Genomic DNA, 17,087 nt, shown 5'->3' on the forward strand with positions numbered 1-17,087 from the left:
CTGATGAAAAGGATGTATAGTTGTAGAATAGCATTAAAACAAGGCCTTGGCCACAAACTCTGTCAGAAAAGCTTTCAAAGCTTCCAACTGACAAAATAACCTGGATGGTTTTGTTTTAAAAGCAGTAACATGTTCTAACCACTTTAATCTCACATCCGTGCATCCTCAGACAACAGTTTTGCACTCACGGTCAAATAAAGCAGCTGAGATCTGCTTTATTGTGTGTGACCACTGGGGGGCGCTGTTGCATACATAAACACTGGATGTGTAATTTCACTGACAAATGAAAGGAGTACTCTGCATGTGCTCGCATGCATATCAGTGAGCATGCGCCAACACAAGCGTGTACAATAGTTGGACTGTTTCAGTTATTTTCGTCTGACCAGTCACCTCGTATCCAGAGCTTTCAGTGGACAGCGGTGCCATTTGTTTCAATTTGCTGCTACTTAATGTCATTTTTCCCTTTAAATGAAACGGATTCACCACTACAGGGCCCCCGTGACATGGAAATGGAAAATATTGCTTGTCGTGGCTGTCAGACTCCATATCCGTGGTCAGACAGTGCTGCTGACATTTCCTATAGGTGTCTGTTTTATTGCCTTGGCATTTCGAAGGAAAGTTATACAGATCTCTTTGGCACATAGCTGGATGGGGGGAAAAAAAATGGATCAGATCACAATCACTGTTTCCATGACAACATCAATGTTGACACCGGGGGGAAACGGGGGTCTGCTATTTGTTTGAGTGCTCATTAATAAGAGGAAAAAAACAGCATGTGGGTCCTGAATGGAGGTGGCTAATGTGATATTAAAGTTGAATGAGTGTTGCTACACTCACACCTGGCTTTTTTTTTCTTCTGCAGTAATTGTGGGAAATTGCCTCATGCAGAGTTGAGCAGACAGATGTGCAGGTATTAATGCACAGATTTAAGTGTGTTTGCCAAGGGAGAGCTCTCAGTGTGTCCTAACGCAGATTACTGTAGGCCTGTGTGTGCACAGAAAACACTGCAAACACCCATCTCTTGATTTTAGCTGAAAAATAAACTTCCTTGTTTGTATTCAGAGCAAACAGTTCCCGAGGACACAAAACACTTTCTTACCAAACATACGTACATACCGTGCTATTTGTTATGCTCAATAACAGACCTGAACAACCCTGAAGATGTGTTATATGCCAATAGGTGTGTTTTATGGTATGGTAATCACCAAGGCTAAAATGCACAGTCAGTACCAAACACTAAGCAGTGTTTCCCAATCTGTGAATCTAAAGTGTTAGCAAGATGTCAGAGCATGTCTCTGAAGAGTTCATCAGGCTGGCGCTTGAAGGGATGAAATGAGGCATCTGATCTTTTTGTTTCGTTCGCGCAGGCTTTGGGAAATCAGGACGTACTCAGAGGATATGATGAGTCAGCAAAGATCTTATTAGCTCAACCAGTGTGTATTATTCAAAGAGCTGGGGGATGCTTGTGTTGCTGCATCTGATTACATTATTATTATCCTGTTGAATTTGAGTCTTGACAGCGTGAGCTTCTCTTCAGCAATGGATGCTAAATATCAGGATGCAATGGACAAACAGAAATACTCAACCTCGTTGTTTTAAACCATCAAAAAGAACCCATGTTTACTCACCTGCCTCAGATACACTCCATTCCAGTTTCATGTGATGTATAGGATGGCAAAACCCTTAAAACTATTGTGCGTTTCACAATAGAACAAAGCATAAACATCAGTAAGAGTCTGCAGCCATGCTAGCAGTTCTATGAAGCTGTATTAAGGCACAGCAGTGCTTTGAGCTAAATGCTAACATCTAAACAGTGAGAATGTTAGCATGCTGCTATTTAGCAAGTAATTTGCTGTGTTCACACCGTATTTTGGCTTATTAGCATCCTAACATTTGCCAATTAATACTAAGCACAAAGTATAGATGATGATGTGAGTCTGTCATTGGTTCAGTAGGATTTGTCCTCTCCGGAAGATGAATGTCTCTACCAAATTCCATGAAAAATCCATGCAACAGTTGCTAGACCGTCTGGACCGAAGTGGTGGACCAACAACCGAACATTGCCATCATAATTGTGGCTAAAAATAGGCAGAGTTATTTATTTATTTAGTTTTCCTAAATAACATAAAAACGGTGTCGTTTAGAATCACCTGGTCAATAACTTGACATTTTCTCTTAATTTGTGTTGCTGCTGCAGGAGCTATAGTTTCTGTAGGGTGTGAAGATTATTAGGGACAAGGTAGCTCACAGAGGAACTGCTTTGCATATTGGTGATGGACGACTTACCCCTTGGCTTATAAGTAAATTGTAATCAAAGCTGCTACTAGTAGAATTTAAAATTAGATTACTTAGAGACAAGTGGAGCCCCTCGGAGGTACTGTTTAATAGCATCACAGTCACAGTAACAGATTTGGACTTGTATCTACTTAACAATTTACATCCCTCAGTTGTCCAATAAAAAAAAAGTTTATTTCAAGAACTTAGCACCCTCTCGGGTCAAGAGGTGAAGGAGTCTGTGTGTATCAGCCCAACTGGTGCCTGGACAGACGGGCAGGAAGTGGACAGATAAGATCTGGAGCTCACAATTATTGTAAGAGCTTTTCATAAGCTGCAGCAACTAACGTTTCAACAGAGAAGTATGTCTTCATCACAGACATAAGAAAAGAAGTATGAACTGAACAGACAAATTTCCTCAATCTATGGCCTTCCTGCCTTTTTCAGACACATTAGCACTTTGGCAGTGGGACATCAATATCATCTTAAGCAGTGTTCCAGTCTTGTGTAACCACAGAGGAGCTAATTGCATTGTTGGAGCAAAGGTGAAACCTTACCTCTATTAATAGACTCTTAATGGACAGGGCAGCTTTAAAATCTAGCCTATTAAGCACACGCTAATGGCTGAAAACAGGGGTAATGGCTACATTTTCACTTGTCTGATTTTCATTCTTCGAAACTAGTGAAAAGAATTTAATTTAGTTACTTACTTACATTGAGTCGTGGCTGCGCTGCAATAAGTTTCAGAGGACACACAAAGAATAAAGTACTCATCTGAGACTCTGATGACTAACCGAACGGTTATGTGCTGCACCTTATTAAAAACTCTTACTACAACCGTGTGCTCCAGATCTCATTTTTCAAGATTCCACCCTCCAAGGTTTACTTTGGTCTTCCCAGAGCTTGGTTTCTCCATCATCAGTCAGCGTGCCTCCTCCTTCAAACTCTCCTTTTACATTTTATTAAAGAGGGCACAGCTGTTGGGAGTGGTGTTTTTTCAATGGTTCCGCCATCTGCCGTGTAGAGTAGCTTCACACTGTTCACTCACAGTCAGGCAGTCCTCTTCCTGTTTTGGTTGAGTACCCTCTTTGTGTAGTGATCAGTCCTGCACAGTTTGGGGGAGATTGTACCAAGAGACACATGAAACGAAGACATGGAAAGCAGAACAAAGAGTAAACCAGCGTTCATGCTGATGTTTTTCTTCTCATACAGCCATGATACTAAGTTTTAAAAATGTATTTGATAAAATGATATGATGAGGTAAACATTCAAAATATGTCCTCACACCTTCAGTAGCAGGGCCCAAGGACTATCAGTCCATCCTGTGTCCATCCTGTCGATCTGGTCTCGACCACTAATTGCCTTATTGCCATGAAATTTGATACAATGACTTAAGTGCATTAATTTCTTTCTCCTTTTGATGCTTTTATCTGTACATTCACTGGCCACTTTAATCGATACACCTGTACAATCTAATGAAATCCAATACAACAGTTCTGTATTGAACTTTACTTTTATTATGCTTTCAATGTCCAGGTTTTTTTTACCTGATCATACAGGTGTTGATAGACAGACGGACAGATAGATAGATAAATAAGTTAATAAATTTTTGTTATTCAAACGACTAAATGCAAGTTAAAAAAAATCCTTCTGGAACACTTTCACTAGTTTTGAAGAATGAAAATCAAATGAGAGAAAATGTAACAATGCAATAGTTGCAATTAGTTGCTCTGTGGTTACGCAAGACTGGAGCACTACTTAGGGTGCTATTGATGTCCCACTGCCAAAGCCTGCATGTGGTCACACTGTGCACAGAGTCAGAAAAGCCACAGATTGAGTGGATCTGTCTGTTCTGTTTTGTTCCGTTCTGTTTTGTTCCGTTCTGTTCCCAATTCTTCCCTTATTGTATTTATAGTGCTTTGAAGTACTAGCAACCTGTATTATCCTTGAAGAACTGATGCCTTTGACAGGAGTTGCATATTTAAAGGCCAGGTGTCTGGACAAGGTAACATTTGCTGGGGAGGCTCCTTTTCATCCGAGCAAGAGGTGCCAGATGATGCTCTGCACCACCCCACTCCCAAAGAGATGTTCTGTCTGTCAGATGAAATAGATTGTAGAGTGACAAATTAATGATATCACATGCATCTTGGGGGACAAGTTAAAGTTAATGAACATAATCTTGCAAGTTCATCTCTGCACCACAGCATTACAAACACAACAACAAACCACTAAAAATACCACGTGTGATCGATCGATCTGTGGCCACTTTGCTGCCCACAAAGCAGATTTCACGTGGTAACTGTGGTCAATATCACTGACCTGGATTTCCAGCTGCTTTCCAACACCATCCTTGTCGATACACAAATTCATTACTGATGATGCTCACAAAGCATTGGTGATGCAGCTGTTGATCTATTATGCTATTTTAAAAAGGAAAAAAACAGAATTGACATTGTCGGCATATGAATGGTAATGAAAGTAGGTTGGTTAACATCCAAATGACTATCAGACTCAACCTCTTTGGGACGTCATTGTGTACTGAGCTGGAGCAGGGAAAGTGTGTCACACTGCAACAGCTTGGGTGCACTGTTGGTGGCCTGGACAACTAGGGCAGACAATTGAAATTGGGCAAAGCCAGAGGACAGAAAACCATTGGAAATCTGTTCTACTGAGCCTGACATGGTTCACTTGTGTGTGTCCATTTCAGATGATGGTCTCAGGCTCGAGTCTGTACAGAAAGGATCACCAAAGACTGTGCGAGCAAGGAGAAAGAAGGCAATGGACATGGCTACTCTGCGGCGCCAACCAAGATCTAGAACAGCCTCAACTCGACAGGATCGTGGCTCCTGCTCTTCCACTGCGTCTTGCCCTGTGTTCTCTGGACCGTACAGTGACCATGAAGAAGACCCACCACTACGCCGACAATCCTCTCCTTTACTCAAAGGCTCCCTTTCCAGTCTTCACAACTCCACCAGTCCAAGTCCCAAGGGTTCACTTTCTAGCCTCCAGGAGTCTGTTCCATGCCTCCAAGGATCATTGCCAAGTCTCAGAGGATCTTTGCCCAGCTTCCGGGGCTCTTTATCTAACCTAAGGGGATCAATCTCTCGGTTGAAGAGGCGATCACTGGGCAGCTTGGACAACTCAAGCCCCAGCCCCAGTGAAAGGAGTACCAGCCCCAGTCTACAGGGCGGCAATGGCAGCTCCAGTGATGATGACGGCAGTTGGGACACTAATAGCTGGAGCTCAGGGGCCACCTGCCTGCTACGGACTCCTGTTAAGCAAGATAGCAATGTGGCATCAGAGGAAACAGGTGCCAAGTCCTGCACCACTGACCAGGCGTCTGCTACTGCCATGGCTGAGCCAGAAATCATTTACCAAAATCTTATCTTCTCACGTCCTGCTGCTAAAACTGAGAGTAAAGGAGGTTGTGCTCCTGAGAAGACATCCACAGCATTGAGGAAAGATAGGAAAGATGCGGGAACCCAAAGGGTGTCCTCGTCTATCCTGAGCAAGAATGCTGCTACAGTCTCATCCCATCAGCGTGACGGGAAGACAGAAGACAGGCGCAAGTTCTCACAGTTTCTGAATGAGGTGACCTTCAGGGTGCTGAAAAATAAAGCTGGTCTTCCTCAACAACAGTCCACCCTTCGACATCACCACCCGTCTCCTCCACCACCACCACCACCGCCATCAACCCCATCTCACTCATCACTAACAACCACACTACATTCAACACCACCAAACCCTCCACCGCCTCCACCGCCGTCTACATCAGCAACAAACTTGTGGTTCAGCCCAACCAGCTCAAACCTGCAGACCATCAAGGAGTATGATTCAAAGGACATTACCAGCTCCATCCACCAGTGGAGCAAGACATTACCCAGCTGTAAGATCTTGGAGCCTGGGGACGTGTTGAGGAAAGTAAAAGGGGAAAGTCACTCATACCCAGAGCAAGACCTGGAGCTATGTACAAAGATCCAGGCGCAGCCCTCCACTGGGAGACTTTATCTAGAGACAGACATTGACAGAGTAAGGCGACTTGATGAACTGGTCGCTAATGGCACCCTGGGGAAAGAGATGAACGAGAAAGGGCTGGACAGATGTATGGAGAGAGGGAATGACAGGGAAAACAGGATTTCATGGGAGAGAAATGGAGGCTTTGGGGTGGAGAAAGGGAAGGAGAGAGAGAAGAAAAAAGAGAGCCCATGGGAAAGAGACAGAGGAATAGAGAAAAGGAAGAAAAATGATAAAGGCAGAGAAATTCCTTGCTGGGAAAATGACAGAATGACGGAAAGAGGGAGGATGAAGGAGAAGAAAATGTTACTTACCAGTTATGAGCCCCCTCCTTCTCAATCAACTTCCAGTGGACGGAATAACCCCTGTCCTGTCTTCAGCTGGCCGGAGGGATTTCCCAAAATGTCCTACAGGTCTACCTCACTACCTAGATCTGTTAATATCACTGTGAGTACTGCTACATTTAAAGAGTTCATTCACCTTTATGACAAAATCCATATTTCCAAAATCCATATTTCCATAAGTTTGACAGAAATATTTCCTTACAAAAACAGTGTCCTGGTTGAACACATCCCTATCTCCAGACAAAACTTCTGCAAAACCCCTCATTACTTTCAGTCACAATTTGTTTCTTTCTTCTGACATCGGCATTTGGAAACTGTGGTATATGGTTGAGGTTAGGGAAGAACTGTTGTTATGACAAGTGAACTACAGGATGTCCGTGAAGATTCTCAGTCATGCAGGCCATGGTTATCAAAAGAGAGTTGAATCTAAGGCAACTGGACTTGATTGTAGAAACTTGAAAACATTTCACCTCTTATCGAGGGGTCCTCTTCAGACCTAACTGGCTGGTGGTGAGTCCCAGGTATTTAACCTTGGTGGGGTCTTTATCACAGTCATTTAAACCACTCATTAAGGTTGTCACATGAGACCAGCTGTGAGACGTTGTTAAATCTCTTATGTGAAGGGATGAAAGGACAGCATTGTAGGTGGGGATAAGTGGTGTCATAGACCTCCTTCTCTGTCGAGGAATGGTTTCTCTAGTTTTGCATAATTGGCCTCCTTCACTCCTCTTTCAAACCAGTATGAAAGAGGAGTGAAGGGGGCTAATTTTAGCCAATGGCTAATGTTAGGCAAAAAGAACATTTGATTAAGGCTGGGAAAGATCATGGTTACAGGCTTCTTTACACTTTTACTGTCTGCCTCTCTACACAAAAGGCATGCTACTACCTGCATTAGCACAAACAAACACTGGAATTGGCTATAAATCATGAGGTGCAGAATTGTCCAATATGAATGTAATTCTCAGGGACACTGGGTTGCACAACACTGCATCAACAATTTTTATAGGAACTATTTCTTTGGTAGAAAGTAGTTCCCGTGAGTATTTGGAAGTGTTGGTGTTGGACTGGCCTTGCTGTTTTTTCTTCCTAATGTTTTTCTCTCAACACCTCTGTTGGCAATGGAAAGGTGTAAACTACCATCTGCTACCACCTCTGCTGATATACATTACGCTGCCAGACCTGATAAAAGGAGAAAATAAAATCTGAAACATGTGTCTTCGGCCCTGTGAACATATAACACGTTTGCGTGAATCAGGTACTTCTCATCATTTCTAGAGGTCTGGTCTAGTGAGACGTAGTGAGCATACTATCAGTTTAATCACTATAAACACAAATGCTTTCAAAGCCACCAATAGCTGATGTGCTGATAAGCTTTTACAATGTATTTTTGATGTGATTGTGAGTGAGTGATTACTAGAATGAACTACGTATAAGTTAGTTCTGTTCTAATCAAGGTTAACAGTTTGTCTGAATCAAGATTTGGTCATTTTAACTACATTTAAATTACACCCTGACTTTAAACCTCCAACACAAGATCCAGATAAGGACTGCACATAGAGATTCATGGATTTTATCATATCATACGCAGTTCTTACATTATCCACAGGTATTTTATTTTGTGTTCTTGTGAAGATAATTGCTGTGATCGTTTCAAGAGATTATATCAGAGAGGAACATACACTGTGGGGCTGTATGTCCTGTTCCCTCATCATGCAGTAAGAGTAGACACAGATTGCTGGAAATGAGGAGCCAAATGAAAAAGATTACTCAAGCCTCTGATGATTTCCCTCAATCTTTATTCAAGGCTTTGATATAGTGCATTGCATCACATCCCTCCTTGTTAGCTGAATATTATGGTGTTATTAGATGGGAATCATGTATGTTTGGTGTTTTGCTTAATCACCCACTTGCCATACATAACAAAATCTGCAAACATGATTATTCATTAGCGTGATGTGAATGGGGAAGCTGAAGCATTTTGTACATGCACAGGAATGCAGAAAAATATAGCTCCACACATACACCTTCTTTCTGACTTGAAATCAAAGCATGACCTGCAATTTGAATGAATCTTTTCTTACCCAATGTTTATTTTCATAGCGAGGATGTTCTCAAAGGAGTGCTACGGTAAAGGTCTATATTACTTCTCATTTAAATGCATTAGCATCTTTCTGCCCCCTGAACATCCAACTGAGAGATAGCAAAGAGAAAGTATTGGTCCCTTTGGCATTCGATTTTAAAAATACATTCACCCTTATTTACTGCTTGGGTTTCAAACAAATTTCACTATCCTGCCTGGCTGCCTGTGTGAAGGTAGCTAATACATTAATAATTTAAAGACTTTCCTCCATCTTTTTTTGTGGTTTTGAGCCTCGGGCTTAGAAATGTCAGTCAGTACTGCAGCCTCTCACACCATGCTGGACTATTGTACAAATACTCTGCTGCTAAATGAGTGGACCTTGACCAATGTCCAGCAGTGAGGAAGCAGGGAGATGCTTGTGATGCAGCTTCCTGAAGAGAGTTCATTCACTGGGTGGCAGCTCCCTAGCAACTGTTCAGCCGATGAGTGGGTGTATGCAATGAAAGGGGTACCAAGAGAGAAAACTGCTGTGCAGGAGCTTTTCACACAGTTAGCGATTTGAGAGCGGGTCATTGGACGGACCAAGAGGATAATTTTTTTTTTTTTTTTTTCAAGGAAAGAAGGGCGGACAGAAAGAAAAGTGAATGGTGTTCTGACTTTTTAATGTATGCTGTATATATGTCAAGTTGAACTACATACAGTTTGTCAAAGTTAGCGACTAGCTGGTGAACACAGTGGAGCATTTAGCAGCTATAGAACCAGAAATTTCCCTCAGAAGTTGGTGGAGACCAAACACAGAGCTAAAAGGAATGTGAATATTGGACACGACTCCAAATGAATGTTAATGTTGTTGTATCAGCTGGATGTATGTATCAAGCAATTGTTTGCTTTATCAACATAAAAGCTCATAATATGACACCTGTAGAAGAAGAGCAAACTGTGTATCTGTACGTAGTGCAACCAAAACAGGACAGAGCTATAGAGGATTCATTGCATCATGTTGTTTAAATAAAAAACACCTAAGAAGACAAGTGTCAACAATGTTGTCAATAGAAATAATAAAATGCACATATGCTCCAGCTTTTGTGTTCTGCATTAGGTCCAGTACATGTAGGCATTATTTCCTGTGAATCCCCTGTATGGGGCATGCAATTTTTATCTGTGCAGAAAAGGAAAACCCAGCATAGAGAGGCAATCACAGAATTAAATGGCTATGGCTAAAAAATGGTGGCCATAAGCAGTATCAAAAATGGGATTTAATATCAGGGAAGTTTTCAGGAATATAACTATTCATGGGCAACATGAGAGTGAATACATGAGAATACATTTTATTGCAGTCATTACCAATGTAAACTAATCATAACCAGCATCTGATGGTGGCGGGGTCAGCCTTTTCTACATTTACATCACAGATTGTACTCAGCAATAAAATCATTTTTCACTGAATGAATTTACATCCGTAGTAGCTGTAGATTGTCATTCAGTGATGCCTTCCAGGAATGCCGATCCACTCCTCCTCCTCTTTCTCTCTAGGCTTGCCCTCCCCGCACAGAGGGATGCTGGGATGGAGGGATGGACAGAGGGGATTACTGAGCGTTGTCTCATTCAGTAGCTGTATGAGTCATCCTGCTGTATCACTCGCAGTGTTTGTAACACCCACACAACACGACCAAGCACAGCACACACATGCTCGCACACACAAACTGCACGTTGTATGTTGAAGCTGTGTATCTGTGACATTCATTACACCTCACTGAATCCTCAACTTTCAATCCTGAGACCAGCCTGAAGTACATGCAACTTGGCACACACAAACACACTAACTACCCTCCTGCAGCACAAACAACACACTGAAACAATGTCAGCAGCAACTTCCTGAGCTCTATAAAATTCATGAGCATGAATTGGACAGGGTTTTATCAGAGTAGTAATGTCGACTTTTGTTTTTTCTTTTGGACCTTGGCTGCTCATATATGCTCTGCCATGTCAATTCTGGTCCAGGGGATGCACTGAGTGATTGGTTCTGCACCAAAGAATTAAGGCCAAGTGAAACTGTAAATGGTCAATGCTCTTGTGAAATCCATGTCATGTATAATTCATGGGCCACAAACAAATGTGTGCAAACAAACGTGTGCAAACAAGGACTTGTTCACATCTTCATCACATATTAAGACGTGACTGAGCATAACAGAATGGAGTGGGGTGTCACCTCCATCTTATGCGCTGTTTAAATATCTCTGTTAAAGGAATAGTTTTGGGGAAATACATCTTTCTTTTCTTTCAAGTAGGATTAGAGGATTGATACCACTTGTCTGTCTGAAGCTAACAATGGAAGCCAGTTAGCTTAGCTTGGTGTAAAGACTGGAAAAGTCCTAGAAAATTAAATATTGCATTAACTGTTGAGGTTTAGAGGTTCTCCTGGACATCTTTTTGTTATCTTTGGACAGAACTAAGCTGCTGTTGCCTGTTTCCAGTGTTTATGCTATGCTAAGCTAACAGGCTGCTGTTGGGAGCTTCATATGTAACATAAAGTCATAAGAGTGGTGTCAATCATCTCATCTAACTCTTGGCAAGAAGTTTATTTCCCAAAATGTTGAACCACTCTTCTAAATTGACTTTCATACATACATTTATTCAGCTTTGTTTACTCTCTTACTTTTCCTCCTAGACTTTTCCATTTTCTATCATTCATCTTTGTTTCTCTTCTTTCCCTTCAGCAGCTACCGTATGCCTCTCACCCTTGGGCACTTTCTCTCCATTTCTGCAGCATACAGCATTTTTCTTTTGAACCGTTAATCTGTCATTTCTTGCTCTGTCTCTCTCTCTCGCCCTTCTTTCATTTAATGCTCTCAGTATGTGATATAGTGTGTGCCCAGAGTGAGAAATAATGGATATATTTGTTTGTCGAGACAGACACTCTGAGAGCTCATTAAACACCAGATAAGAGGTACTCCAAAGCATGCAGTGGCAGCGGCGGCAGATAAATCTGCTTGATAAATAAATCTAATCATTTCACCCTCTCTCCTTCTCTTCCTACCAGGAATCTGATGGAGAGATGCAGCATGACACGAGGTTAGCCACTTTCACTTTTACGTCTTCGCCTCCCGGCAACGACACACCACCACCACCACACCTCTCTCTCCTTCTCTCCATCACTCCCATAACCCCTCCTCTTCCCATACACCTCCTCCTGCTCCATTCAATTCTCCGCTCCCTCTCTCACTTTCTCTCTCTCTCCTCTTCCCTCTCTCTCTGCCTACCAGCCTGTCTCCAGTCAGAATTAGAGGAGGCTTTTTTCTAAATGCATGCCGCTCTGAGGGGATGCACAGGCACATGAATATTGTGATCTTATCTGCTGAAAATGAGGCGAAAAGCATATAAACGGTAAGGCAAGAAAGAGGACAAGTGCATGCTGGGTTTTATTAGCTGCTCTGACATAAGTGTGTGTAGTTGCTTTGCCACACTTACATACTGTATATATGAAATAATGATTGTTGAGAGGGCTCTTCTGTAGCTGTTGTGCCGTCATGTCCATGTGTTGCATAGCCTTTTGTGAAAGGGTTGGGTAGACAGCTGTGCATTCAACAGTACAGCGTGTTTGGAGAATATGAATACATGTTGTGCAACGTGTTCAAGTAAACTGAAGCTTTTTGTCACTGTAAGCTCTGCAGAAAAGGAAGTGAGGCTACTGAAGACTGTTGGGTTTGACAGTTGAAGTAAATCTGCATTTTGTTTTATTTTTTGTTTTGTTTTTGTTTTTTCTGCTCAGTCAATTCAGCTGTCATTTGGATTTTATTGGTGTGAGAATAATGAGGCGCCAAATGTTTTCACAGCCCTCAATTAACTCTCATATTCATTCACTGGGCAAGATGATACCACAGAGAGGCAATTATGGCTGAACAAGCGCATCATGAGAGTGAAAGTTGTTCTCATTAAGCCAAACTCCTCACCTTGTATAGATTAAGGGAAAGAGAAAGAGAGCAAGAAGGATAAATCCATTTTTTACTTGATGACTTGAGACATGTGATTACTTTATATTTCACTGAGTAAATCATCAAGTCTTCTTCCATATATTGCCTTTAGGTGGCTTTATGATCTGTATGTCAGCATATTATGATTACAACATCTAGAAGTTAATTGCTTTCACCTCCAGTATTAACCTCCCGCAAGTGAGGAAACATTGATTTTTGGAGATGATCCCCACTTCCTGTTACATAATTAGAGCAAACAGCACCTCGGATAAGGTGCTGTCCAGAGGGAAAGTTAAGATCTTTGAAGTGAGTTTCAAACTTCCTGTGCGAGGGAAAGATCTTGAATTAATCTGGTGGGAAAAAAAACAGGACAGTGAACAATGAGTCCTCACCATATTTGCATGTGTTGTTTTTTGCTTTACGGCAGCATTTAATTCATGTATCATTACCACAAAGATGGCAGTGAAATTAAATCCAGCACCTCAAGCTCAACTACAGCACTGTACATGGCATAAGAGGCAATCCTAGTTTGCAAATATCACATTTATTCAACTGGTCTTGTCAAAAAAAACAAATCACAACAATTCAATTTGGAACATTTTTAAGCACACTTCACAACACTGACAGGTTTTCTGGTGATACAAACAAAACTCTACAGAAATATTTGGTCATCCCAGCAGCCAAACACGTACATGGATCCAAACATTAGAATAAATGAGGCTGTCCAGACAAATCATCAGCTCCACCAAACCCCAGCAGCACACCATGCACTGCTCCTCCTCAGTTTTCTGAAATGATTCTTGTCATAGATAATAGGTGAAAGCTTATCACCAAAGGCTGTTTCACTCTTAACTTGTAAGCTGAATTAAATCGATGCCAGCTAAATTGAGATCATGATGCACTGACAAAACATTACAGACTCACTTTCTTCACATGCAGAATGCACAATATGAAGCGCACAAAGACGAAGGGCACATAAAGAGAATATTAGCCTCCTACGAGTCTGCTTTGTCAAGATTTTTTGATTGTACCCTTTTAATGTAGATAATTGAAACTTTGTGGTAATTCTCATATTTTCAATCTTGTGCAAATTTTCTGCTTCAAACTCCTCCTGTGTCTGGTAGATTGCTGTAATCGCTATTCTTCTTTCATTTTTGGATCATTACTATCACATTTATGAGGTGCCTGCTGAGCCTGTTCACTTCAGACACAGGAAATGCTTCATTTTCCCCTCCAAAAAGTGTAAAACCAACATCACAGCCAAACTGAAATGGTTAGTGTATTACATTCTTAAAAATGGACTGGATAACAAGGTGTTATGTAAACAAGAAAACTGCCCCAACTCAGTTTGTCAAAGAATTTAATGAGTTTCCATGAGTTCGAGGGTCGAGGAGGTTTCTTTGAGTACGTTCTGTAAGAGCACATCAAATTACAGTCATCGCTGGTGAGGTTAGCTTTAGATAAACCGAGGACAGAAAAGTGATTTAGGTTGTAAAAAGTGCAAACAGCCGCCTCAATAAAAAGCCTGGAGGAAAAAAAAAGAAGCAGTATTGGCTTCACTTGACTTGCTGTGACTTTTAATTAGGTCTCCACAACTGTTTCAGCTTATCTTCATCAGCCGTATCTACCCCATGATCCACTTTGCTTCCTGCATCAGCCCCAGGGGGACATCACGAGCCCACTGGGCTTCAGTGAGACTTTGAGGAATATGCTTAAAGAGGCTTTGTTTGTTCATCTCTCTTGTCTTTCCCTAAGCGAGGCACGTAGCATCCAAAACCAGATGCTGTTGGAAGGCTCCCTTCAGGTTAGCCTGGAGCACTTTGCCACCTCCCCGCTCTCTCATTCTTCTGTCTAATTATTTTCAAGACGGTGAGATCAGAGATTTATGCAGGAGCCATTTGTGAAGGTGGACTACTGTAGCATCTGGAGGTGGTTGGTGAGGGATCTGCCTTGGAACGTACTCAAGGGGTTGGCTTTGTCTTTGAGTGTGCACATGTATCCATATTCTCTGATTTGGACCCTTGTGAATCATACATCTAAGACTTAAGACTCCTTCTCTGTCTTTGGCTTCCCACCTCACCACCCTTGTCGCTCCCTGGTCTATTGGAGATACGCCTGTCTGCCACAAAGCATTTATACAGCTCCGTCAAAGCCAACAGGACAGGGTCAGCTGAGCAACATAAGCCTCTGGAGCGCTCAAGCAGTAGACCTTAAGTGTCTTTTAAACACAAAGTCTATGAACTGTCAGAAGAATCGGATGTGTGGCAAATACAGAGGATAGAGATCTGCAACACGCAGGTTTTAAATTGATCTCACTGTACCCACGCAGGCTATTTTAGCTCCAACGAGTAATTTTTTACCTTGTTCTTGCAGCTCATTAATGCATTAGCGTCAGTCCTGATCTCTCTTGTTCAGGGTCATGGTTCAGAAGCTGCTCATAGCCACAATAATTTGTTGATACAGCTGCTGTTGTGTATCAGGCTGTGAAAAACATGCTGTTTCACCAGACAAGAGGCCTTTCATCACACACGAACAAGGAAACACACATGGCATTCTTACGAGTTACATGTTGAATAAACTGTGCGCTTATTGCATCCATTACACCTCAATAAATACTTCATTGCACCCCGGAGGGCCATGCGTGCTGCTGTATGCTCAGCCTACATGCACACTGCAATCTCACCCACCCCTGGTCGCCTCCTGAAGTGTAATGCATGGTGGATCTCCAGATGTCCAATCTGGGCTGTGATGATAAAGAGAAAAGGCTCGAAGGTGAAAAGTGCAGGATTCTTTCTTCAAAGGTGAAATTTGGTCATCATGGTCATTTGTACCTCTTTGTGCTCTGCAGTGCTGTGTTGAGCTACTGTGTAACGCATGCAGTGGAGGAACAGGATCCTGTAAACTGTCAACTCCACATTCAGTCTCAGAATGTTATGTTCAGCACCTTCACGCGACTGTAATCAATATATTTACATTAGCAATCATATGAGTACATGTATGGGAAAAGGGTTGCTTGTAATAACAAACAGTTAGTGACTAGCTGGTGAACATAGTGGAGCATTTATAAGCTAAAGAGCCAGATGTTTCCCTCATTAGATGGTAGAAACCAAAAACACAGCTAAAATGAGAATAAGAATTGGACTTGTATTTTTCAAGTGGTCAGAAACACGACTTCAAATTAATGTGAGTATCTGCTGAGTGTGTGAATAGGCAACTGTTTGCATGTGAGTATGTATGTAATCTTAAACAGTCTGCAGCCATGCTAGTGGTCCTGTAGTGTTTTGAGCTAAATGCTAACATTCACTATTATCATGTTGGTATGCTAACATGCCCTAATCAGACCAAACACAAAGTACAGCCGAGGCTGGTGGGAGTGTCTGAAGAAGATTGGACAAACTGAACTTGTAAAGGGATCAACAAATTATCATAATTCATCCTGAGGGAGACACGAATGTTTGCACCAAAAGTCACGACAATCCGCTCTATAGTTGTTGAGATATTTCAGTTTGGACCAAAGTGGCGGCCCAGCAGGCTGACATTGCTAGAGCAAAAACTGGAAGAGGTCAGAACGAGAGTTTACTTTGTGCAAAATGAGGTCTAAAATATAAAAATACAAACTTACTGAATACAAGGTGCATCAAACGTAAATATGAAGCAACGTATCATGAGGAGCTGTTGCTTTCTAAATGAAACACTCCTCTGTCTGCATGGTGTGTGAGGCGATTTCTTCTCGTCCTCCGCCAGGCTGGGAGCACAGGTATGTCACGACTGTGTTGTCGTGGCAACCTCAGCAAGGACTGAACTCATTCACTTTCACGGTATTTTAGCAATGTAGAAAGTGAGAAATCTTAACTCAGGCTGTGGTCTTAACACACAAATGTATAAACTGTGTGAATCACCTTTTCAGTGCGCCGCCTCGTGCTTTTCTCTCTCTCTCCATTGTTGCTTGTTTGAAAGGTTTTGAAGGGGTGAGGAGCTCAGTGAACCGCTGGCCCGTGGCACTGTGTGACTCTGGAGTCATAATATTGTCTACTTATGTCAGGAAACACAGATAGAAAGAGAGACAGAGCAGGCATTTTGTCAGTACATACAGGTACGGCAATATGAAACATAAAATATGTAACATTTTTATTAATTTCGCCATTGTTTTTACTACCTGGCATTTATTGTCAAAATTTAAAGAGATCTCACAGTTGTGCCCTCAGCTTGAAAAGGAATTAAATTTAGGAGGGCTGCAGTTGTTTTTCTTGATGAGAAGTGGAACATCTTTGGAATTATATGTGACTTGAACTTCATCTGACCTGAAGAATCTGAAGTCGTGACACTGTCCAAGCTGTTGCCCAGAAGGAATATAGGCTGATATCGGCCTCCCTGAAGCTGTTCAGCAGACATTTTCCCATCCTT

General features: G+C 41.9%; 1 protein-coding gene across 3 annotated transcripts in view; it reads left to right on the top strand.

Annotated features, from left to right (window-relative positions):
* The first annotated feature begins 5,761 nt into the window (after nucleotides 1-5,761).
* The window catches only part of LOC139342153 (brain-enriched guanylate kinase-associated protein-like), a 46,833-nt gene continuing 35,507 nt past the window's right edge, over nucleotides 5,762-17,087 (top strand). The window contains exons 1-2 of one of the 3 annotated variants that reach the window (XM_070979105.1): nucleotides 5,762-6,735; nucleotides 11,753-11,784. In XM_070979105.1, the coding sequence (XP_070835206.1) occupies nucleotides 6,352-6,735; nucleotides 11,753-11,784 (416 nt within the window). In that variant the 5' untranslated portion in view covers nucleotides 5,762-6,351. Of the gene's footprint in view, nucleotides 6,736-11,752; nucleotides 11,785-11,988; nucleotides 12,097-17,087 lie in introns of those variants that run through there. The other 2 variants (XM_070979106.1, XM_070979107.1) reach the window with 2 other exon arrangements.

Source organism: Chaetodon trifascialis, chromosome 14, assembly GCF_039877785.1.
Source record: "Chaetodon trifascialis isolate fChaTrf1 chromosome 14, fChaTrf1.hap1, whole genome shotgun sequence".
Classification (NCBI taxonomy): Eukaryota; Metazoa; Chordata; class Actinopteri; order Chaetodontiformes; family Chaetodontidae; genus Chaetodon; species Chaetodon trifascialis.